This window comes from Thermobia domestica, chromosome 18 (assembly GCF_964235325.1).
Source record: "Thermobia domestica chromosome 18, izTheDome1.hap1.1, whole genome shotgun sequence".
NCBI classification, from domain to species: domain Eukaryota; kingdom Metazoa; phylum Arthropoda; class Insecta; order Zygentoma; family Lepismatidae; genus Thermobia; species Thermobia domestica.
The window spans coordinates 104,016,382-104,043,042 of record NC_137471.1 but is presented as its reverse complement, the minus strand read 5'-3'; the positions used below and the strand labels follow the sequence as shown (position 1 = coordinate 104,043,042).

General features: G+C 34.4%; 1 protein-coding gene across 5 annotated transcripts in view; it reads right to left on the bottom strand.

Annotated features, from left to right (window-relative positions):
* The window catches only part of Strump (WASH complex subunit strump), a 579,189-nt gene that overhangs the window by 529,653 nt on the left and 22,875 nt on the right, over nt 1-26,661 (bottom strand). For all 5 annotated transcript variants that reach the window (XM_081746920.1, XM_081746918.1, XM_081746916.1 and 2 more), the window contains exon 2: nt 15,644-15,825. In XM_081746920.1, the coding sequence (XP_081603046.1) occupies nt 15,644-15,765 (122 nt within the window). In that variant the 5' untranslated portion in view covers nt 15,766-15,825. The remainder of the gene's footprint in view (nt 1-15,643; nt 15,826-26,661) is intronic.

Here is a 26,661-nt window from a genome sequence, read left to right as displayed (position 1 = left end):
AAGATCATACTATCGTTAGCATGCCCGAAATAAAAGTCTATAAGGTGAATTACATAAAACGACGTAGAATTCCACCTTCACATGATACTCTTCCATATACATACACTCCTTCCAACAAAAGAAGAGAAATGCAATACGGGAGAGGGAATTATCTGAATATACTGACGAAGAGGGAATTATCATACTCCTTAACATGGATACAACGTGGAAACATCCCGTTTCATGTATTGTTGCAGGACCAAGTGGATGTGTTAAAACTTCGTTTATAATACGATTCCTGTCTAATGTATCACGCATGGTTAATATATCGTTTCGTAATATTTATTGGTACTATGGAGAGTGGCAAAATGCATACAGAGAAATTTCGATAAAAGTACAATTTATTGAAGGATTACCTCGAACAATACACTTTTTACTTGAAACTGGACCTCATATTATTATTGATGATCATATGTATGAAGTGAACCGTAATATACTTGATTTCTTCACAAAGGGTTCTCATAATACAAATCTTAGTTTAGTTTAGGTTAGGTTAGGTGACATTTATTACACAAAACATTTCATCACGGAAAAGGAAGCAGAGATATGAGCTTGAATTGTTCTTATCTTGTATCATCTAAAAATCCAAGAGATAAATCACAAATTAAACATATCAGTTATCAGCTAACTTCTGAGAATCCAAAATTTCTTCAAAAAAATTTAATGACGCAACAAAGTTACCATACGGATATTTATTTATTGACTTAAAAAGGGATACGCCAAGCTAACTTCGTTTTCAAACAAATATAAATCCTGACGATATTTATCATTAAGTTTATGTTAATACGAAGTTGAAGATGATAAAGTTGTGTTTATAATGCAAGTTTTAGACTGTGTTTCTCTATTCTATCAATATGTCTTTAAGAGTAAAACACGGGGTTCTTCTTCGTACGCCGAGCAAAGCAAATCCTAAATCACGTAAAGCTATAGTGCCAAATGCAGACTTAAGTGATTCGTATTATTTGCGAATTTTGTCATAATGTATTAAAAGGGAATGTATCTCTTACAAATAGAGAGCTTCGAAATGTGGTGTTGGAGGAAGACAGAGATAAAATGGACAGAGAGAGCAAGAAACGAAGATGTTTTAAAACAGATAGGAGAGAAGAGGGCGCTTCTAGCCACCATCCTTCGTAAAAAGGCAAATTGGATTGAACACATCTTGCGAAGTTTTTTTTTTCACATCGCCACAGAAGGAAAGATGGAAGGGAAGCGAGGAATAGGAAGAACATAGCTAATCGGTAAGTTGAAAGATAGGAGAAAATATTGGGAGTTAAAAGAGGGAGCTGAAGAAAAGTAGAAGAAACAATTCCAAGCCCAAATCTAAAAATTCAAAAAAATAAAAATAAAAAATCCTCATTAAGGCAGGGAGAATACTTAATAGTACCTCTTATAAAAGGACGCAGAAAGCAAGATTAAAGCGATACAAGAAAACGCTTCGACATCTTGTAAACAAAGGGAACTTCATCGAAAAGAAGAAGCATTTGTTAGTGCAACAGGGTGGATTCTCATCGCATTATTAGCTCCTATTTTAAGTGGTGCATCATCAAGTTTACTATTCCGTTACTCAAATGGAACACGCAAAGATAATGATCTTAGTTCCTCCTGAAGTTCTTAATCGTACACAAATACCATCATCAGCACTGGAGAAACGTGAATCTAGTTTGGACCAGGAAATGCAAAAAAATTAACATTTATCCTCTCTTAGTGATGAGGAAACATCGAATCAATATAATAATGTTCTTCAAAAATATTTACACCTAATACGAAAACAAAGAACCTGCGAAACTTTCGATTACGTCAACTAAATCAGAGAAGTCTGGAGTACAAGAAGAAATATTGTTATCTATACCTAAAATGTTTCGTAAAAGAGCTGAATTCCTCCTGCATAAAATGAAACATGATGATAACATCACATGGAATAATAAACGAACTGCTTACATCAAAGGTGATAAACTAGGAGGACCTCACATTGTAGATTTAATTTGTGATCTGTCGCGACCACGGAAACACACAAATCCACCTGAAAGGGAAAAATTTTGTAATTATTTATCTTCTAATAACACACCACAAGAACTTATTGGAAATCTAAAACGTTTGTGATATATTTTGCGACGAACCAAAGCATCACCAGTAGCATCATCGTCAAGGGAAAACGTCTGAAATCGTTTGTAGAAGACGAAAAAACATAAGAAAAGGAGAAAGTAGTATCTCCTTTAAGGAAAAGAAATCTTGCGTGTAAACGTCCAAAATAGTCAAGATGGAATCCATTAACAAACAGTTAAACATTTATTACAACCCTTCACATCCTGCTTCGTTTTCAACTGCTAAAAAATTGTGGATAGCTACAAAGAAAATTTCCATACAGTGTATAAGAAAGTGGTTACTGAAACAATCAACATATATGTTACAGAAACCAGTATGTCGTCGTTTTAAAAGAGATTTCTATGTAGTGAATAACATTGATGATGAGTAGGAAAGTGATATTAATGCTCTTTATTCTCTTCATAAATTTAATGACGTATATCGTTATATTCTTACAGTGATAGATGTGTTCAGTCGATATGCCTGGGCTCTGCCAATAAAATCCAAAAGTACAAATGATGTCTTGAAAGCATTAAAAATTGTTTTCAAAGACAGAAAATCAATTACATTCCGAACAGATAAAGGAAGTGTTTGCTAATAAAACAATACAGAAGTACTTGAAGGAAAACAAAACATATTACAACTAAATATCCTGATATAAAGGCTAGTATTGTAGAGCGTTTTAACAGAACTTTTAAAGAAAAAATTTGGAACTATTTCAGAAAGTATCAAACGTACAATTATGTAAATGTATTACCTCTTCTTGTGAAATCATACAATGAAAGTTATCATTCAAGCATCAAGGGGCACCTGCAAACGTTTCTGAAAATAACCTATAACAAGTATGGCATAATCAGTATGACAATAAAACGATGATGAATCTAGATTTTTCAAAACATCTTAAGATTGGTAATACAGTACGAATTAGTAAAACTAAACGTACATTTGATAGAGGATAGATGCAAACCTGGAATTGGGAATTATTTAAAGTGAAGAAAATAATACCTAGAGATCCACCTGTTTATGAAATAGAAGATTTAAACAAGGAACCACTGGAGGATTATTTTATAGAGAGGAATTACAACCTGTAACGTTATCAAAAACGTTTTACATAGATAAAATAATACGCATAAAAAGAAAGGATAGCAAAAAAGAGTATTTGTTCATTGGAAAGGATATCCTTCTTTCAATTCCTGGATACCTGCATCATCCGTAAAGAAGATCAAGAAGTACAATGGATCCTGATGGAGATTTTTACGTTATGCTTCCCAGTAATAGTTCTATGGAATATTTTCCTGACAACACCTGACTACACTACTAAACTTCATCAAAGAATGGAGTTGAGTTGATTTTGCGTTTATCGTCCCGTTCAGCAGCGAGGCTATATGAGACGTGGACCTACTGATTAACGTGGAATCCGAACCACATGAGCTCCCGCCGGGAATCGAACCCGGGTCTCCCGCGCCAAAGGCGCGTACGCTAACCGCTTAGCCACGGATGAACTCCATCAAAGAATGGAATTTCGTAAAAAGTGGAAAGTGGCTATTGTTGAGATTCTTTATTTTCATTCAGTTTTAAATATTAATGAACAAAATAATAACATTTTTTACAAACGTGCAGTGATGAATGGAAGTTTGTAACTATTCCTGTACGTTATTATAATGATATTTCAGAGTTCATAAAGTTAATTAATACGCACAACAGATTCACAAATTTACATATTTCGTGCATTCCTGAAAGTAATACCTGTTATATACGACGTCTTCATAAAGACACAGATGTAAACGTTGCATTATCACCAAGTGCTAGTACGATGTTGGGATTTGTTCCAAACGTAGATTTAAAGGATATGCAACACGGCCAAACGGTTCCAAATTTACGTTTAGGACTTCAATCTACAATGTATGTATATTGTGATATAATTCAATCTGTATTTGTTGGATATGGCAGCACTATTATTACGTACCATAAATATGAAACCTGTGAATCAGACATTTCGAAGTAATGCTATAGAAATTTTTAATCCTCAACATTATGTGCCTATAGAGAAGATGTATTTTGAACATATCAAAATAGATATAAGAGAGAGTACAGGCTCTCCACTGGCATTTACTTTCGGAACTGTATGCGTTAAACTACATTCTCGACCAGTGCGACATCTTCAACAATTATGAATAATCCAGATTTACAATATTATCAAATCAAGCTCTTTCTGGAACTGGAAACGTTTATGTTGGATCACCTTATCAAGTTGGACATGGTATTGGAAATTTCCTTGGAGGATTATTTCGTTCTGTCATGGCATTAGTAAAACAAGGAGCTAAAACAATAGGAAAAGAATTATTAAAATCTGGAGCAAACGTTATTAATGATGCCATCATTGATAAACAACCTATTAACGAATCCTTTCATCAACGAATGGGTGAAGCGAGGTCCATCTTGCAAGAAAAAGCTAAAAATAAACTGAAATCTATGGTAGGATCTGGATATCAGCGAAGGAAAAGAAGAATTACACATCATTCTATCTCCAACCCTCCGTCATTATACATCATCAAGCGGAAGAAGTGCAACAGTAAAAAAAAGGAAACGTACTCACAAAACAAAGAAAAATCAGTCTTTTAAGAAGAGGAAATATCATACGATATCTTTGATTAAATCTCCATCATCATAATCATGGTTTTCTTACATCATAAATCCTGCGAATGTGTAAAAAGTGAACTAGATATTTTTTCTACAAAACTAACGCAAACCAGTATATTATATAATCATGTTGTTACATATAAGCCAATCAGTTCACTAGCTGATAATGCACCTATAGAATTTGTCATCCCAGGAACAAGTGATGAATACATAGATCTACCATATACTCTCCTTTACATTGAAATTCAAATCGTTAAGCCTGATGGATCAGCATTTGGAGAAAGTGATAAGGCACTGGAGAATGATTTTTTAAATTCTATGTTCAGTGAAGTGGAAGTGTATTTAAATAAACTGATTTCATTTCCATCTCATAATCATATCGATCACACATCGAAAAACTGTTAAATTATAATGATTCTGCTAAAAACACTCATCTTCAATGTGCATTATGGTTTCAAGATACTGCTGGACATATGCATGCAACATCTAGTGGTAATAGAGGATTACAACAACTTATAAATTAACAAAAAAACAGTGCAAAATTTGACATACTTGGACATCTTCATTGTGATATTTTAATCAGGATAAATTGTTAATCCAAGGAGTAGAATTACGCATCAAGTTAATTCCTGCAAATCCAAACTTTTGTTTAATCGCTAGTAATTCGTCTGTTGAGGCTAAAGTAAATCTTTTACACGCTTCCTTTACATATTAAAACGACTGATGTTAGTCCTCCAATAAAACTAGCACATAACAAGCTTCTACAATCAACAGCCACCAAATATCCTCTCACAAGAGTGCAAATGAAGCCATTCGTCATTCCAAAGAAACTTCAATCAAAAAAATCGGTAATTTATTTATGGGAGTATTACCAATTCGAATGATTGCGGCGTTTACTCAAAATTATGCCTATACAGGAACGATAACTTCAAATCGATTTCATTTTAAACATTTTGGCATCAATTTCTTCTCATTATATATTGATGGAAAACCTGTACCTTCAAAACCTTTAAAACTGAATTTTGAAAGCAACCTATATGTTTCTTCATATCGCACCTTATTCTGTGGATCAGGTGTTCACTTTTTCAATCATGGCAACAACATTCCTCGCCTTGACTTTCCTCAAGGATACACTATCTTTATTTTCGACATTACGCAAGATGAAGTCAGCGCTGTGCAACATTGGAACCTTCTCATTAGAATGGTTGTGTTCGTCTGGAAGTTCATTTTAAGAACCCTCTACCAGCACCTGTTTCATGCATCACATATGGATTACTTCAGTCTCTCCTAGAAGTGGATCACCAGAGGAACATCACCATGGACTTTAAAGGTAGGTTATTATTATTTAAATACAACATATATATGTGTGTGTACATGTATGCATTTTTATACATGGTGTCCTCTACACTACAATTATTACATGCACTTCAAACAAATTCTTTATTTCAAAATCATTACGCTGGCGTATTTGCCTGCAATCAATTACCATCACATGTTCTGGTACCTGTAGCTATCATCATAAATACAGATCCATCAACTAAAATCGGTATCCATTGGGTATCCGTATATATTAATACTAATGGACGTGCTGACTACTTTCATACATTTGGATTTCCTCCATATGTAATGCAACACATTCAATTTCTACGTAGAAATTCTCTTTGTTACAAATTTAATAATAAACAAATTCAATGTGTGAAATCGTTCCTATGTGGACATTATTCATACTTATTCCTATGTTTTAAAGCTAAAGGAAAATCCCCAAACGATTTTCGTCATACCTTCTCCTCCACACCCGAAAAAAAAATGATCGATTATTCTATCTATTACTGTAGGTATTCATTTCTCCTTCTTCATCTTTTTAGTTTTGTATAGATATTATCATTTCTTTATTATTATGTGTGCTATTTCTCTTTCTGCGTTTGTTTTGTATACTTATTCTTATCATTTCTTTATTTGTCCATTATTATTATTATAGATAAAATAAATTTTACCGATTACTGCAGGTAATTATTTCTCCTTTGGTAAAACTTCTTTTATATACATATCATTTTTTCATCTTCGTTTGTTTTGTATACTTATTAGTATATCTTTATTTGTTCATGATTATAGATAAATTTTAAATTGTTTTTCAATTCTTTTCATTTCAGAGAATAAAAGATCGCCATCGGGTGTATGGGCAGCATCATTGTACAGTATGACTTCTAGCTACGTTTCATCATCCTCATCAATATGAAAATTAGTGTGCACTGTGTATGGAGTCATCAATATGAAAGAATATTATTATAGTGTGTGTATGTATGTATGTATGTATGTGTGTGTGTGTGTGTGTGTGTAAAGTATGATCATCATCATTGTACAGTATGACTTCTAGCTATCTTTTATCATCATCAATACGGAAATTAGTGTGGACTGGGTGTGTGAAGTCATCATCATCAATATGAACGAATATTATTATAGGATGTGTGTAAAGTGACGAACTGTTTAAAAACTTTTTTTTAAAAAAACAGATGTACTATACTTACCATCATTTTTTTCATACGGAAATATTATCATCAATAAATAATTTGTTCTTTTTGTCTTTGAAAAAATGTTTTCTCCAATTTCCTAATAAATATGATTTATGATCAATTATGGAATTAAATAAATATATCATAAAACATATTTTGTACTTTTTAAAAACTCATTGAATTAAATATTTTCATACTACTTTTAAAAGATCCAGAAGTAATTTTTTAAATCGATCATGTAATCATGTAACCAAAAAATAATAATGAATTCAAATACTGAAAAAGTTTTTCTTTGGTAAATTAAAACAAGTATGTGAATTCAATATTATTATTACTATTACGACAGGACTTTGTTTTAAATTTAATTTATTTTAAAGTTTTTCTCAAAATAAAAATTGAACTATAATAATGAGTTCTAATACGAACGTTTTTTTCTTTTATTTAACAAACTATTCAAGTATGTGAATTCATTATTATAATTAATACTTATAGTATACAAGGAAAAATATTATAGGATTTTCTTCTCATAAAGAAACATTGCTACACTAATTAAAAAATCCTATCATATTGAAGTGTATTAAACGAACACAAAACACATTTTTTTAATTTCACTATATTTTTTATAATTAAATGCACTAAATTTATTACTACACTATTCAGTATAAACAAAAAAAACAAATCAATTCCTCTTCTTTATGAACAGAAGTCCACCTCATCGATACCCTCTAAAGGTTGAGTATGTTTTCTCCACCATGGCTGTGTTTGTAAACTATCAAATAGAGCAGCCATAATTGAATCTGAGATTTTGTTCGCAAAATACTTCCCAATTGTAATCTTTCACCATCAATGCTCACTTCACTGTTCTTATTAAGAGATACACTTGGAAAACTTATGTTCATTCCATTAATAATCTCTGTTCATCCACACACGTATGAGTTCCGGCAAGTCCTGTACATGTAACACATTGCGGTTGTATATGATTGCGAATGGTATCTGTACACACATCAAAATATTCACGTAGCACAACAGTGCAAGCTTTACTGTTTTTCACATCATGTTGAATACACGGTAATATTTCCAATAAAGCCAATCACTTGAATTTACGTACACAGCTTTTCGTTCTTCTCTAACATCATTAATTTTTCACCCATTAGTTTTCGCACTACCAGTTCGTTTTTCCGTCCAAGAGATTTTATAAATGTAATTTCCACTTGAGAATTTAAACAGCCTGAAACGAACGGGGTCAAATGTACCACTTTCTCCCACTCTGCCAAATTTAACTTCACTCCAAACACAAGTCCTTTATCAACACGAATCACTGGTTCTAATGTGTCACTATCCAGTCCAATACAAATTAATTTAGTTTAATTCGATTAAGGGCATACTCAACATTTAAAAAGTACTCTTTCTTAGCAGCCATAGTTGATGCAAAAGCACTCAAAGACATGTTACTCCAGTAGCTGATCAACACAGAATAACGGCACTATACATTCAGATGTATGTGCATGCATGAAGGGGAGGATGAAGAGGAAAATTCTTGTTTCATCTTGTTTATACATGTCCCATATACTTACGATGAAGATACTAATTTAGTAAATTCAAGATCGTGCATGTTACGTCCAGATAAATTAATCTTCATTCCTTTTTGTGTTAAACATACATTTCCACTTTGCATATACGACAGTAATGCACCATTATCTACTTCCAATTTTTCAGTACAGCATCCTGGTAAAATCACTTTTTCACCTCCTTCAAATGTGACACAGGCCTTCCTGCCATATATCGTTGTAATTATCTCACAGTCAGAATACGAAATGGTACGCCAACCTTAAATCTCGCATCTTGTAAAGGGTTCCGATGATGGCATATTAAGCTTATCTAACAGATTCATTGACGTTTCCATCTTTAATTTGACGTTTCTTCCTTCGCAACAACTGCTAATGGAATGATCTACACAAACACATACGTGTATGCTCTACGTTCCGTTTACGACGTCATCATCCTTTCATTCGCTACTTTTCATCACGTGATCCTATTTTAGTTATACATCATCTCTCACACACACACAGACAAACGTGAATACCTTCGACGAAAACATGTCATAACATGAATCTGGGGTTTTATTCTATGGAACTAAGTAATTTTCCTATGACTTTGAAACATGTCAAAACACCCTTCAATTTTCAATCACGGCTTCAAATATTTGAATGAAATGCTATATCCCCCTTAGCAACTAAGATCAAGATCGGTGAATCTAGGCATCATCATCATCAGTTCTTCAATAATAACTTTCACGTGGAATTCATTATCTATGGGAAGCTTCTCAGCCTCATCTCATAGTCAACAATGGGCGGAGTCCAAAATTATCTATTTCATCTAGTTTATACAGGCACCTAAGATCATGAACAGGTTCTACCACTTAGAACTTTCCACATAACGACGAATTTTCACAAGAAGAAGAAGAGAAAAAAGCATGTTTCATCTTGTTTATACACCCAATACACGACTATGTCCACATACGCCTAGTAACAGTCCAATATTCACATAGGAAATTTTCCCAACCGCTCACCAAGCGCCTCAACTCTACTACTTGCACAGAAAAAAAAGTCTGCACAGAATAACTCATCATTTTCTCGTTTTACAAATGTAATTACGATACTTACACCCTGCCTACAAATCACAAAAACGTAGAAGGACCACATTCAGAAGCCATAGATATCTAAAAGTCATCAAAGACCTTCACTCTGAAATTTGATTTCACCGTTAAAAAAAAAAAAAAAAAAAAAAAAAAAAAAAAAAATAGATGTCGGCAAATTGCTCGACCCCCCTTTACCATTTGAAATGTTCAAGTTTACCTTCATACCCCTATTTGAGGGAGGGGCCTGAGGTGAAACCTTTGCAACACACAATTGCAACCCCTTAAAATATTGACGGATGTGTTTTACGTTTTCTTATAATCACAGTCGTTTCGCAGATACACAGGATGGCAACGGACTTTATGGACAAAAATGTAAACCCCCGGCATTTTGCATGGGTTCAACATAGTGACTTGGAACTTTCGGCAAAATATTTCTCTTGTTGAGACTTTTCCAACGATAGATTACTCAACCCCTTTTGCTATTTGAGATTTTCAAGCTGACCCCTGGTATCAGGGGTATCCAGGATGGATATTTTATAGCTCAAAATTCATGCCCCTCACACTAATGACGGACGTGTTTTTGTATTCTCTCATATTCGCAGTCGTTTTGCGAATACATTGGATGGCCACGGACTTTGTAGACACACTGTATATATATATATAGATAAAATGGTGGCCTATTTTAATCTTTCCATGGAAATATCTTGAAAACGGTTGAACATAAATGAACGCAAAAAACCTTAAACGGGAAATATCATGGGGTATATCGAATGGTGTTGTCGCGTTGCATCCCAGGGAAAAATTTTAGAATTTCCAATGGGAACATGAGGCGAGTGATACCTCGTTCGATAGGTTTTTAAAACCTAAAAAAAAAAAAAAAAAAAAAAAAAAGTCTGGTCACTGCATTCAAAATGGTATCCAAGACATGGTGCTTGTATCACATATAACGTTCAGTACCACTAATATGAAAACAGTTGGAGATAAATTATCAAAACAAAAAGTGAAACAGAAAAAGGGCATAGGGCACGTCGAATCATGTCGCAGTGACCTTCAGGGCCGGTTCTCATGGGAGCCCAGGGCCAACTTCCAAACTGTCAATGGAAACATGGGTCAAGTGGTATCTCGTTCGATAGATCTTTAAAAATCAAAAGCGATGTGGCAAAAGATTGTTCATATCGGTCACCGTATTCAAAATGGGAGCTAAGACATGGTGCCTGTAACAGATAAAACGTTCAGTGTCACTAATATGAAAACGGTTGAACATAAATAACGGAACGAAAACTCAAATAGGATATGTCATAGGACACACCGAATGCTATTGTCGCGATGCCACCCAGGGCCGCCCTTCATGGGGCCCAGGTTTCATTGTCAAAATTTTAAATGGAAACATGGAGCGAGTGATACCTCGTTCGATAGTTCTTCAGAAACGAAAGAGCGTTGTGGCAAAAGATTGTTCATATAGGTCACCGTTTTCAAAATGACCACCAAGATATGATACCTGTATCAGATAAAACGTCCAGTGCCCATAGAATGGAAACGGTTAAAGATAAATGAACAGAATAAAAATTCGAATAGAAAATCATAAAGGATATTTATCGTTCCACGGATCGAGAAGTTGGAACAAAGGAGATGATGATTAAAGTAAAAGTGCCATAATGCAAAGGAGGAAATCTAATTCCTAGAATATCATTGTTCCAACCTCCTTCCGTAAGTGGGTGAAGCAGGAAAGAACGGAGAAATTTCAAATGAGAATACACATAGAATATCACAAAATATCAAGAAACTGAAAATTACTTAATTCTGACGCATTTCATTTTGTCGCGCAATGCGAAAAAGTAATATTCAAACAGGGATTAATGAACAACTTAATTTTTAATTCCACACATGCTATTAAATGTATATTATTACTCTTAGAAAATGAAAGACAGTAAATACTACAAGCATATGCTACGACATTTAAAGAAATATTTGCTTTTGCAACTTCACGAAACATGTTCTTTGCCATTAGGTGCAGTTTTAACTTTCTTGGAGCACATCAAAACACAACAATACTCAGAATCACTCCATACTCCAGTTATACAAAATAACACTAAAACCTAGAATTATGTTGAATTTACTAAATTTTATTGTATATACACTCGTACACCTCTAACACACCACTTCATTCATACATTACACTACAAAACAATGGAAAAGGTAGAAGTTGTTTCTTATTACGCTTTTTCCCACTTACTTTAGAAAGAAAAGACATTTTAGGAACTGTCAATTTTTGTGCAATTAAAAAATAACTTGTGAAAGACTTTTTTCTTTTGCGAAATGCTCTCTGAATTAGTTTCAAAGCGGCTGACTAATATATTGAGCCCTTGTAGGAAGTGAAAGTATGCTGAAATTGTTGTGCTCCAATAGGTTTATTTTGGGGTTATTCTCTGTGGCAAATAAACGCAATTCCTGTAGTTTTCTTTACTCCATGGGAAGACAACCAATAGCTACTCAAGGAACGGCAAATATTTGGCCCCATTTTTCTGTGAACCAGTAAAACATACAAAAACTTTACATTTCTAAATGAAACTATATACATAAATGGTTACTTCAAAAAAGTGGGGGGGCAACTGCCCCCCCCTAATCGCCGCCCATGATTGTAATTAACCGACTTCATTGTGTGTAGTTCATGCATAACTTCAACATAGATGTACCGATAGTGATTATTCTCTTTCAATTTCAAAGAGTAAACTTTCTCGCAGATTGCATATAAATTTTATTAGGGTCTGATAAGAGTCTTGGGAGTTAGACCATGAAACTTCTCAACAGCTGAAAATGTTAATACCATGTGTATGTTCACGTATAATTTCATAACACGTACACCGATTATACAGGGTGAACAACTTATCTTGATACACTCTTGTAACTTTTAAACTAATATACAGAAAACGCTGAAATTCCTACCATGCAAATGCGATAGGAGGACACTGACTGACATGCTTTTAAATCAACCAGGTTAACAGTGTTGCCACCTAAACAAAGTAAGATTTATTTTTCAAACAACACCATGTCAGGTTGTTATACATTTGAAATCTACATATGAAAGAAAAGTTTTCGTTTGACGTGCAGATTTGAATTGTGTAATATCCTGACGTAGTGCCCTTTGAAAACATATAACTTTATGTTTTGTTGGTACCACTGTTAGTCTGGTTGCATGGGAAAGTATGCCAAATAATGCCCCCTGTCAATATTTGAATGGTATTATTTTAACATTTACAAGAGCTTATCGAGATGTAAATGGTCCACCTTACTTCTGGACTATATATATATAAACAACTGGAATATATATAAACAGCTGGAGTTGGAAAAAATGGAAAAATTAAACAAACTTTACAAAAAAAAATAAATAAATAAAAATAACTGACTTCAAAAATGCGCTAAAAAGCTGAAAATTAAAACTTCTTTTTAGAAAGTAGGAACAGACTTTAAAAAAAGCACTAAAATGCAGAAAACAAGAAAACAATTAAAACCAGAAAATAATTAATTACAATTACCAGTAAAAAATTTTTAAGGTCGTACCAAGCGAAACAAATTAATATCTTATAAAATTATTCTGGCAAACACAACAGAGATTTTTAAGGCATTGAAATTATAGGTTCTTAATAAAATCCAAATACGCTAAGGTATGCTACTTTATTTTCTTATTATATTTTGCATGACAGTGGATTATACAAGAAATGAAAATGCTAACTTATTGTTAATATACTACTTATGTTTTCAAAGTTACCAAGTTCAAGAATACATTGTTCAATGAACTCAAGAATTCTTTTTCTTTCTTTCTTTGACCATCGGACAAAGATACTGTGATATATCCTGTACTGAATTAACATGCAGAAAGGATTATATACAGAGACCCTTTACAGATCTAAATTTTACTGAAATCTGAGGAAAGCAATATGAAAACAGAACATTGTGTTATTAACAAGTCTCAATACCTATTGTTATTGGAGTGAAAGAAGGGAATTTATATTAAATTGATTAGGGTCAATGTGACTCGCTATTAGCTTCGTTTTGGCTTGCCTGCTTCTTTCACGATTATCACAAGTAAATTCATACAATTCCTGTATTGACCTCCCTGCAGGTTTTGTGTTTTTATAACTGGATGTCGTTCTGGATATCTTTATTCAACCTAGAGAAGTTAATAAACGGAACTGGGGACAACGATGGACTGTTTATAAACAATTATGTTGTTTTGTAACACCTTTTTAAATTCTACAGGCAGTGAATTTATATAGAAGTTCTCTATGCTACCCCTATATGCAGCAGTAGTGCTTGTATTCAATGCTGTTAACTGGGAGACTGGGTCGTTACAAAAATGAATCATTGCCGCTACTATTTACGCAATTACAATGCTGCATTTCCTTGTTTTGCAAATTATGGTAGGCAAAAGTTATATTAAGAAAGTGAAAGTCTATTGGTTTAATAATTAAATTACGTTCTGTTGTTTTTTGAAAGAATAATTATTATTATATTGAGAAAATATTTGATGGGGTTGACTCTATTGATTAATGTGTCAAACTTACTTTGAAAATACCCCAAAGCGACTTGAGTGAACTCTACTGTTCTAAAATGACACGTAAAGGTGTATTACGGGTGAATGGCTTTGTATTTCGTAGTATTCGGTCGAACGGGAATATACTGGTTTCCGCTGCACTGTGCAGACACACTAAATGTTTCTTTACCTGCCATAGAACATTTTACATTGTCAAGTTGCCGTCTACATACTAAAAGTAGATAAATATCTAACTTTAGCAAATGTGTTTCAAGCTTCCAGCTTGAAGTGGTTTATGTTTTTGCTTTTTATCCCATTAAAGAGATCTTACTAAAAAAAAATTTAAAAAGTTACAATCATAAATAACAACACTAACACGCTGAGTGTGTTATAGACGGTTAAGACCAGGGTGCGAATCTTTCCATCTCTTTTTCAAGGATATAGAAAGGCTTTTGAGGATGCTGAAGTGTAGACATCCCCAAGTGTATTATTGTCATGAGTTGTGTTTTCTTTAACAGGAAGATGAATAATTTGAACACAGTAGGAGTACTGGTGGTTCTTGGTGAGAATCGAAAAAGGAGTTGTAGCTTCACAAATATGGATAATGGTTGCATTTACAATTATGTAAATTAGGTTCGGAGAATCGCCACTACCCGAATGGTCGAATGTGTTGGAAGAGATTTCTTTATTGATGGGATGTTGAAAGGTCAAAGTGATATTGAATATAGAACAAGTTTTACATCTGGGTTTCTGGCATGTCTTTGGTGAGAGTGCACGAATGTCCTTTAACTTCCACACAGATACTATGAGAATTGTTCCCTTGAAACATCCAGTACCTCCACTAAGATATTTTTCTGTAATTCTCTCCACCCTAGTAGTTCAAATTCAAGAAGGTACGAAAGGTACCTTTAATTGGAAGAAGGTACGACAAATCAAATTTTAAAATTCTACGAGGAATTAAGGTGATTTATATAAGTCAAAATAGCAACACAAAAGAATCAATAGTTTTATCGCTTATTTCTCTGTTGTAATGACCACATTTAAGCTTTTACTATTATATCTGTAGTGTCTTCTACCTTCCACGATGCTTCTTTACAACTCTGAGAGAAAAGCATAGTAGCATGAAGTTTGTCTGAACGGTCTTTACAAGAACATAAACAATAAATAAACAATAGCATATTAGAAAATACAAACTAGACGAACCTGAAAACAGGCGGAATAAAATCTTTTAGACGCAACAACTCTGCTATAATTGCATTCCCTCTGGAAACTAAGCGCAGAATGTTCTGTCCACACAGGTTATTATCAGCAAGAAATTCTGCCATTGCAAAACTTATGTTATTTTTTCACTTGACGTTTATAAACTGAATTCATCCTCTAGTACCCTGAAATACATAAAGAAAAATACTACAGGTAAAGTAATAAATATTCACCACGTAAGTACATGTTCTAACAACATAAGTATTGCGCTTCCAACAGAAAGTTTTAGTGCAAATTTGGTAAATTTCTTCAAAATATAAATGCACACATTAATTTCTAAGTCCCTTATAACACTCAATTTGGCAACAACGCATTTGAAGGGAAAGTAATAGGAAAACATAACTAAACTTCAGAACACAGTTTACTGTTTACTATTTGAAATATTAAGCTCCTCTTTTGTTATTTAAAATAATGTTACTTTCAGAACAAAATAGTATTTTGGCACATGCTAAAAACATTAGAAGAAAACACACATGCTTTTCGACCCCTCTCCCCCCTAAAAAAAATTGAAAAACAACGAGGTTCTTAATGATTTCCTTAGTTGTTTTGATAGCTGTGCTACGAAAATAAATTAAATTCAGTTTTGTTTTCTTTCATGGTTAACTTCGGTCTTCGTATTGTAGGTTGAGTATAGTTAACGTACTGTATAAGTTTCTCTAGTGATATAAATTCTAAAATCAAGATTACTAGTTTCATAGTTCCTCGGACCTCACCAAGGTTCAGTGTAGCGATACCGTAATCGCTATGACACTCCGTTCTTCCCTTTTTTTTCTCTCTTCTTACTCCACCTTTCACTGTAGTCGTAATGCCACGGATTTAGTGATAATCGTCGGCCTTCCCAGGCTGATTGTCAGCAAGATGGTGGTTTCCCCACATGTAATTTTAGCGCGTATCACTTGGTATACAGGGATCAGTTTATCCGCATAGTCGCCTTATCACGGAACATCCGGGGTACAACATTTTGAGATCTAAAAGTTTCCTGGATCGGCGCGAAGTATTTTGCTCGCGCTAAGAAGCTAATTTGTTATGTATCAGTTTGGTGTAACGTGCCTGGCATTATGACTGGTGACAATTTTGCGCGCATTGGTTTGATGTGAGGGGCAAGATGATAGTTACTGTGCCATTGACATGTAATAGTTTGGTGTTCGGACACTGGGTATCTACCCGAGCATCTCATATACCATTTTGGATTGTACCTAAGTATTTCACTGACTTTCCAGGTTGCGAATACATTCTTCCCTTATACACCGTTTTTGTGTATACTCACAGCTTCCGTAAATTTTTTCATTCTGTTTCCACCATATATTAATTTATTTAGTTTTGTGTTCTCCTGTTTTATTGCTATAATTTTCGTTTTCATTGATCTATAATTTTTATTCATCTCTTTAATAGTGATAACACCTGGCAGTTTTTTCTTCCTGCATCACAACCTGTGGGACAATTTATTTCTTTCGTGGAGCATACTGTATCATTACCTGAGTCTACATTTTCAGTTAAATAATAATAATAATAATAATAATAATAATAATAATAATAATATTAATAATAATAATAATAATAATAATAATAATAATAATAATAATAATAATAATAATAATAATAATAATAATAATAATAATAATAATAATGTCTAGATACCTACGGATTTTTTAAAGTCTGCTCAGGGACAGGGTGACATTTTCCCCTCATTTTTGACGCAGGCTGGGTTGGAAATTGAATCATAATAAAGGCTTGCAGACGAACCATGAGACAAACGCCACAGATCAAATTGTGCTAAAAATGGAATACAGAAGGCTTCAGCTCACTTTGCACTACCTAGATCGGTCTCTGCATTTATCCCGTTGTTCCATTCAACTTCGCATGAATAGAAAGATTACAGTAATTACCCAGATTCTCCTTTTGTTTCTCACAAATATCTCGAAGTTCCACTGACAATTCCAGCTTTGCTCAACTTCGCGTTTGTTCCGTTGTTCATCCAAAGGTGTCACTTACTGTATGGATACTGTAATTTCGTGGCGGAGCTCATGTGGTTCGGATTCCACGTTAATCAGTAGGCCCACGTCTCATATAGCTTCGCTGCTGAACGGGACGTTAAACTCAAACTCAACTCAATTTCGTTGCCTATACAGAATACGATCAAAACATAGCTAATGCATAGAAATATACGAGAGTCGTTCCGAAATTAATGCCTATTTTTTTGTGTTGACTTTGTATGTCCGTGCCAGATCTCGTTGGTATAGTGCTAATGCTTGAACCTTCCTCTTTTATTTGCAGCTGGTCTCGTTGTTCTGCGGTAGTTGACGTCAGCATAGGAGTGCTCCAAAATGGAGCCTGATATGGACGTGTGGCTGAATTCCTCACTGCTGAAGGAATTGCGCCGATTGAAATCCATCGACGCTAGGTAAAGGTTTATAGAAACGATACAATAGACGTGAGCAATGTGAGGCAATGGGTACGGCATCTTCAAGATGTTGAAAAGGATGTTCATGACAAGCCACGGCCCGGTCGACCCTGCACGGCTGTAACCCCTCGAAAAGAGGAGCGTCTTGATCAACTCATCCGTGCTGATCGCCGGATAACGACCAGAGGATTTTGTAGAAAGCTGAATGTGGCGAACATTTTCAAGACTCGGAAGCTCTTGTCGAAGCTGTAAGGAAGTGGTTAGTCTCAGCTGGTTCTGATTTTTACAAGCACAGCATGCAGGCTCTGATTCATCGTTGGCAACAGTGCATAACAAATGGTGGGAACTATGTGGAAAAATCTGTAGCTGAAATATTGCTCTGTTTAGCTGTGCTATTGTTATTAATATATCTCCATTAGTTTTCATGAAAAAATAGGAGGCATATTACTTTCGGAACGACCCCCGTATATGGTAATTTTCAAGTCGCAAATTTAATACACAATTTAGATTTTAAATATAAAAGGATTAAGAAAAAGCGAGAGGTTGAAGTAGGAGCAATATTATAACCACAAATAGACTATGATGACTACCTATCTGCTTGTGAGTGTTATAATTGTTTCTCTGCTACTGAGAGTACTCCACATGACCTCGTCCGGTGACTTTCCTTGGAGCCAAAACCTAAAGTAAGGGATCGAAAGCCCATGTGTTCGGCAACATGTGACATATTCTCTCCATTCCTTGCATAGGTGGCAGACAGGAAAACAAGTCTGTGTTCCCAGAAGAATTGTTGACAATTTCGAGAAACAAACTAAAACGGCATTTATTTCCAATGATGGTATTAGTAAACACGACGCAGTAAAGTCACCACCTTATGGTTAAAATATAACAGAAAGTATATTTGAAGTACCGATATAGTAAACACATTTTAGTGCGTATATAGAGAATTTCTTGTTTCAAGAGACGGAACATAAATAATCATTCCTTCAGAAAAGTAGCTTCTGTTACAACGAATACTTAGTAACATCAAGCAGGGTTCGCTTGTTTAAACCAAGGTGTTTTAAGCCAGCTGTTTGTTGTTTTAAATCGTTTAAATTCATGAACCTTCCTATCATCTCAAATCATCCAGAACAATGTTTCTCAATCTGAAGTCCGTGCACCGGGGGGAGGAGCGAGTGACTTTAAAAGAGACGCGCGGGACATTTTATTTTCATTAGTTTCAACTAATTGAGAACAGAATACCGCAAGAGAAAGGAAGGAATAACAAAATTACGTACTAACATAGGCTGAAAGATCCATCATATTAGGTAAATGTTAAATTCATGATATTAGGCCTAACTGGTATGATGTCATCTTTCTCGAATATTTCCATTTATAAGAATACTGTATTGTCATATACAGGGTGGCCGACAAGTAGGTATACACCCCTGTATTGATCAAGTATAACATTCTACTTTATGGGTTTATTTGCTTCGGCTATTCCGAGCTCAAGATATGAGTAAAAGGACATTAAGAACATATAATAAAGAAACTAAGTCTACCTGACGGATGACAATAAGAAATGACATAAAATGCAATTAGTTGATCAGTAGGGTACTGTATACCCACTTTTGGGCCACCCTGTATAACACACTTAGGTGTTGAATTTGGATTTTATCATTTTGTTTTAATTATGTGTAATATATATATATATATATATATATATATATATATATATATATATATATATATATATATATATATATATATATATATATATATATATATATATATTTTTTTTTTTTTTTAATCATTTTTGATTTCAAGGATGACCGCGGAGAATTAACAGTCACTATAAAAGAGGTCCACATCAGAAAAATTGGGAAACGCTGATCTAGAACCTTTTTCATACGTTTGTTAAACGCTAATCTAGATATTATCTCATACATTACAAACTGAGGAAGCATAAAGGTAAATGACTTATTAAAATTAAAATTATTGTCTGTATATGTATGAATGGTTGGAAGCCAGAGCGAATTCAAATGATTTGTATTTTAATTTACTTCTTTTATTTATATGAAAATCGAATTTAGTCGTTGTATTTCTGATTTATTGAACTAACTTGGACTAAATTAAATCTTCTGTAGTCTTTAGAAAGTGTCCATTTATTAAAACATGTATAACTCTCTGCAATGATTTCACTTGTGGCTCATTCCACGTCAAATCACCCAGAAAAAATCCGAAATGTCACCCACCGATTCAGATTTTAATGGAACTTCGTGTACTTGTTAACACTACTATGGTATGAAGACCTGTAAAATTTTTCTTCCGAAATCCTAATAGCTCGTGAGAAATACGAAACCAATTTTTCAGAATTTCAGGCATCCCGGTCGTTCTCGAGGCCATCTAATATTTCGTAGAGCTGGATACAAAAATTCATATCTCAGTATCTAAACAATGTATCACTTGGAAATTTCTAGCCGAAGTTTATATAAGTCTGTAGAGCTAATAAAATAAATAAATAAATAAAAAAAAAAAAAACACCATCAAGATCGCTGTACATTAAGGGTGAAAAATGCACCCTTGCACTTCAAAATAGTTAATTTTTTGTGTAAATTTATAATTTTACATAATGTGCATTATCACTGTGAGGCGGACCAATTACCTTGTCGCTCTTTTTTTTAAAATTGAACCTTAAGGTATGTTCTAAGAGACTGTAAAATATTTTTTTTTTTTTTTTTTTTTTTTTTTTTTTTTTTTTTTTTTTTTTTTTTTTTTTTATAATGCTTCGGTTAGTAATTCTCGTTTAACCCTTCAAGGCCAGCTTTTCGTGTCATCTGTAGAGTGTTATTGCCATTGATTCAAGCAAGGTTTTGGCACATCATTGCTCGATTCACTCACACAGGTCTCAAGTAATTACTAAGTATACGTGTTGTTTGTGTTGAAGTGTGTGGGGGTTCAAAAAAGCGGGATTACCAGGCTAGAAACATTCACTTTCGAAATTTTATACAAAAAAAAAAAAAAAAAAAAAAAAAATATGTTTGCCGAACTACTAATATAATCAAAGTGAATTTATGTTAAAATTGAATTAATTTTCCAAATCTACAATCCATTATCTTTCAAATAACGTAGAAATGAAGACCATATGACAGTCCGAGGAAGGTGGGGGGGGGGGAGCAGTAGCGGATTACTTTTCGATTGGGAAGACGTACTTTCATAAACGTAATTTACAAATAGGAACAACAGGACCAATACAAAGTACAGAACAAAACTCAATTTCGTACTTCTTTTTATCAATATTTACAACAGTTACATTTTAGTCTTCAAAACGAAATAAAAATAATGATTGAACTTTTCCACTACATTAAATTGAAAATTTGTGACCAAAGAAATATGCAAAACTCCTTGTGCATGCAATTAATTTCTTACCTTAGCATATGCCAATCACAATGATTGGATTTCACTTTGAGACTGAAGGAACTTGGTACTTCGTTTAAGCAAAACGCAGCCTATATTGTTTCTTCACAAATTGAACCTCCTTATCTGAGAAATAATATACTCTTCCAGTACTTTTAGTAAAGGGGGCACACACAGAACAAATAATATTGGATATCGGAACATGGCACACGTCATATTTTCCTGCAGAAGGCCAGTAAAAGGATGGAGCCGGTCCAAAAGAGTGCATATAAACTTGACTTCAACATCATTTTTCTCTTCATCTTTACCTAATGCAACCCCCCCCCCCAAAAAAAAAAAAAAAAAAAACAATGGTTATCGTAAACACATGCAAGATACGAATTAGTGATGATGTCCGCGATGTTCATTCCAGAAGATGTCTTCTCTTCAGTAAAATGAAAAATGGAACTGAAATCTGGATCAGCACTGATTCGCTTTGTCCCAATCGAGGTTTGACTTAGAGTAGAGAACTAATTATATGATCGTGTTCCAGGAATTGTTTTTGCACCAGAAAAACGATTTTGTAGTTTTTTGCGTGTACCTATGAGAGTTTCTTTTTTCAGCAAGCTGAAATTTATATGTTCAATGGGAGATCTCCAGAAGGCAAAAACTTTTTCTGGCGTATTTAAAAAATCAGAACATCTTTGAAGGCTTTCTTTAGTAAGCAGACGTTTAACTGTCCCACCAATACCATCACATGGGGATTTACCATGGCTTGTAGCAAAAAATGACCATGATGCACTTAAGGAGAAATCCTCATAATGGTAACACAAGTTCATGAAGTTTTTTATAATTCTTGTACTGCGCAGCACATCCATTACTAAAGTAATTTACATTTTTGACATATGGAAATTGATCTTTCAGAAAAGAAGTTATTTGTTTCTGAGTCTCATAAACAAATGCGACATCGTGTTCCAAGTCATTTGATATCACACACAAACTAGAAACAGTCAGGTCTGCAGATCCAGGAAGACGTGTATATAGTACTGCTGCGTGTAGGGTACAGGAATCAGTAGACCAGTGATACCTTTGAACTTCGTCTTGAATTATGTAGGAATAATTTTCACTGAAGTCCATCAGAACGACGGCTGTCTCTGGCTCAAGATTTTTCTTTCTGTCCTTTAAGAAATGTGACTGTGCTTTGCAAATAAATGAATGTGGCACAAGCTTTTCAAGCTTTCACATCAAAATTGTCACATACTCGTCCAGTGTGACAGTACTTTTTACCAATTCTGTTCTGTCCGTTGATACCCACTGATGATATGTTATTTCCTCCCCAGGATCAAAATCCTCGAATTTTGCAATCAGAAGCTGCCTCAAATTTTCACTGGAGGGATACTCGGAACAATGCCTCAGCATGCAATCCCGACTGTACACAGAACAAACCAGATGACGGATCAAGTCTTGATATCTCTTTTATATGACATGCATGCAGTAGGAGAATAACGTTTTGATGCATTCTACACACGTACACAGAATGTGTCCCAGCAGAACCTGCTAATAAACACCACTTAGGACGTAGCGTGCAAAATTTAGAAAATCCAATTTTAATGTTGGGATGTTGATGTTTAAATGAGGAGTATAATTCTTTTAAATTCCCAAGTAATAATCGCTTCTCCATGTGTACATTTTTTGAAATACTCACTGTTTTTCCAGGTAGAATTCTGGAATATTCATCATCAACGCAGAAATTCTTTACTATTTGAATTGTATCTTTACTCAGCTGTTTTCCCTTTCTCAATTCAGGAATAGCTAAAATTCCTTTATTCTTCAGAACTTCCCTTGCTTGCCGGACGGCATATTCATTCATATTAAATTCATCGACAATCTGTTTCCTGCTAAAGTTAACAGTTGTACTTTTTCTCTTCTAGTGATTTTACCTTCGCCTTTATTAACTCAAGAAGTTTATCCATATCATGAGAATTTTGTTTCACGTCTTTTCAAAGTTTACAAGAATCTTGTTTAGAGACAAACTCTTTTCCCAGAACTTTGCTTATTTTACTTTTCAGAGCAGAACTTGCTGAGTCAAGCTTTCTTTTAGCATATGCAGGCTTGCTATGTGACGGAATGGCATGGAATTTTAGAGGTGATTCCTCTAATACTGCAAGTGAAACATTAAAATGTTCTACAGTTTCGGTTTTTGCGACAAATTCTACTAAAACACATACATCGTGTTCACTAAATCCGCCCACGTCTTTGCATTCAAAGGAAATCCCTAGTTTGTTTCTGCAATTACCGCATATCTTTTGTCCAGGAATAGCCTTTACAGAGTCAACGTTTTTATTAATTTAATTAGCAAAATCAACACTTACTTTTTGCAAAGCCTTAGTGATATATATATATATATATATATATATATATACTAGCAGCGTTCACCCCGCTTCGCTGGGGTCACCCCGGAACGCAATAAACTTTGTTACTTAGATAATTTTTACTTTTTCGCTTTCAAGTGATATGATAAAAACCATAGAAGATTGCAGTAAATGTTAACATTATATCGCCTGTCATTTATGTTAACCCGCCGAGTGACACGGTCATGTGGGTTGCATATAAATACGGTTAGATTTAGCTATGATGAGCTAACAAAGGATTTCTACGTTATGGACACTTGAATGGTCAATTATCTCAAGACACTGGTAATTGAAAATTAAAGTGATATGATAAAAACCATCTAGGGTCCAAATCTTCATAACCCCCCAAAAATGAAAGAAATTGGTTCAGCCGTATTAGCGTGATGAGCTAACAAAGGATTTGTACGTTCTCTTTTATATATATAGATGTGTGGGGGGGGGGCAATTAAATGCATCAAAACAACTTGTCTGATAATGTTCATACTTCTTCAAGTAATATGTTTTATGATGTTCAGAAACACTTGTTAACAAATCAGAACTGTTTCCACTCCTTTGGGTTAACAATTCTTTCTCAGATGCACTGATAATACAATGCAATTTGACCACCCGTGTATAGTTTTTTTTGTGGCTTCACTTCTAGTTTCCTTTCCTACACTGCACTGTTCTAATTCACTTCGCGATATCGTTGTAGGCCAAATTATCACTTGACAGGATGAACAACACTATCTTGCAGCAACCCCTCAACACGACATACACACCTGCACAGAAACACAGCTGAAACCGAAATGAACAAGTTACTGTACGGCCACAATGCAGAATCAGGCAAGATTAGACATGTTCCTGTTCCTACTCGCATTGCTCAGACAAGATTTTTCACGTCAGCTTGGTAGTTCAAGACACAACTTGCATGTTCGCGTTAACTACACGATTTTCAATCCGTAACTAGTCCTGCATTAGATTTGATAGTTTATTATGCATCGTGTACATTCACAGCTAAAAGTTCTGAGGTGAAGAAATGAAATTTACTCGCCTCCCACAGTTGCCAATTCGGTCAATCTCACTTCGTCTCAAATACTGAAAGCTATACAATAACTCTAAAAATAACAGTGAGTTTAGAACTTCAGATGGAGAAAGTATTTTATTCGGGTGCTCATGAAACGAACATTTGTCCTTGTGTACAGGATGTCCCAAAAGTCCCCTGACATAGGGTGACTCGGTTATTATCAGAGTTACAACAAAATGTAAAAGGGAAAATCGTCTCCAAATATGATGTTTTCAATCTAAAGTGAAGGAATTTTTTAAATCGAACTAGCCGTTTTGGCTGTACACTCTTTAAGTACCCGATGTTAAATGAAAACGCAACATTGTCATTTACCTGGACCCATAACATAAGTGAATGAAGTTACTGTCCTTTACGCTGTGTCGATGGCCAGCCCCCATTTAAAACATGACCCCTATTCACAATACTTTTCCAAAATTGATCCACCTCCCCCAGCCCCTTTACTAATGGCAACATTGCATTTTCGTTTAACGTTGGGCGCATAAAGAGTGCACAACCCAAACGGTTAGTCCGATTTTAAAAAAAATCTTCACTTTAGATTGAAAACATTATATTTGGAAACTGTTTTTCCTCTTACATTTTGATATAACTATGATAATAACAGTTACCCTGTCAGGGAACTTTTGAGACACCCTGTATATTTAACAACTACGAACGTAAAATCTTTGACACTATAGATACACATATCAACAAATATATTAAATAAATGTATACACTTCAAGTCATACAAAACTTTACATTATGACTAAAAGCTTATACTTTAGTTTGTGCGGTTAGGTTAAGTTTGGTTGGCAGTCGACTTATCTGGCACTGGCTTCCCCTTGACTGTTATATAAACCTTCATTTCTGTGTGAGTGAATCAAGCAATAATGTGCCAATACCTTGCTTGCATCAATGGCAATAACACTTTACAGATGACACGAAAAGCTGGCGCGTTGGCCTTGAAGGGTTAAACGAGAATTACTAACCGAAGCATTCAAAAAACCACTGATTTTATTTTACAGTCTCTTAGAACATACCTTAAGGTTCAATTTTTAAAAAAAGAGCGGCAAGATAATTGGTCCGCCTCACAGCGATAATGCACATTATGTAAAATTAGAAATTTACACAAAAAATTAACTATTTTGAAGTGCAACGGTGCATTTTCACCCTTAATGTACAGCAATCTTGATTTTTTTTTTTTTTAAGCCCTACAGAGTTACATAAACCTTGGGTGGAAATTTCCAAGTGATACATTGTTTAGATACTGAGATATGAATTTTTGTATTCAGCTCTACGAAATATTAGATAGACTCCAGAACGACCGGGATGGCTGAAATTCTGAAACTTTGGTCTCGTATTTCTCACGAACTATTAGGATTTCGGAAGAAAAATTTTACAGGTCTTCATACCTTAATAGTGTTAACAATACACGAGGTTTCATTAAAATCTGAATTGGTGGGTGACATGGCCTGGGTGATTTGACATGGAATGAGCCTTGTGCAGTTGTGTATCTTTTTGTTCTTCTGAAATAACTCATAACATCAGTACAACATATTTCTGTCAGGTGTCCACCATGATTAAGTCGGTAGATCTGTCGCTTACTTTAGCTGTGGTTCAGTTCTTCATAACTCCGTTGTTGAGACAGGACGTTAAAACTGAAAAAGAGTAGTAGTTGTTTAAAACTTTTTTTTAGCATAACAAATCGAGGCGCCTACAATCTCTACTGGCTACACCA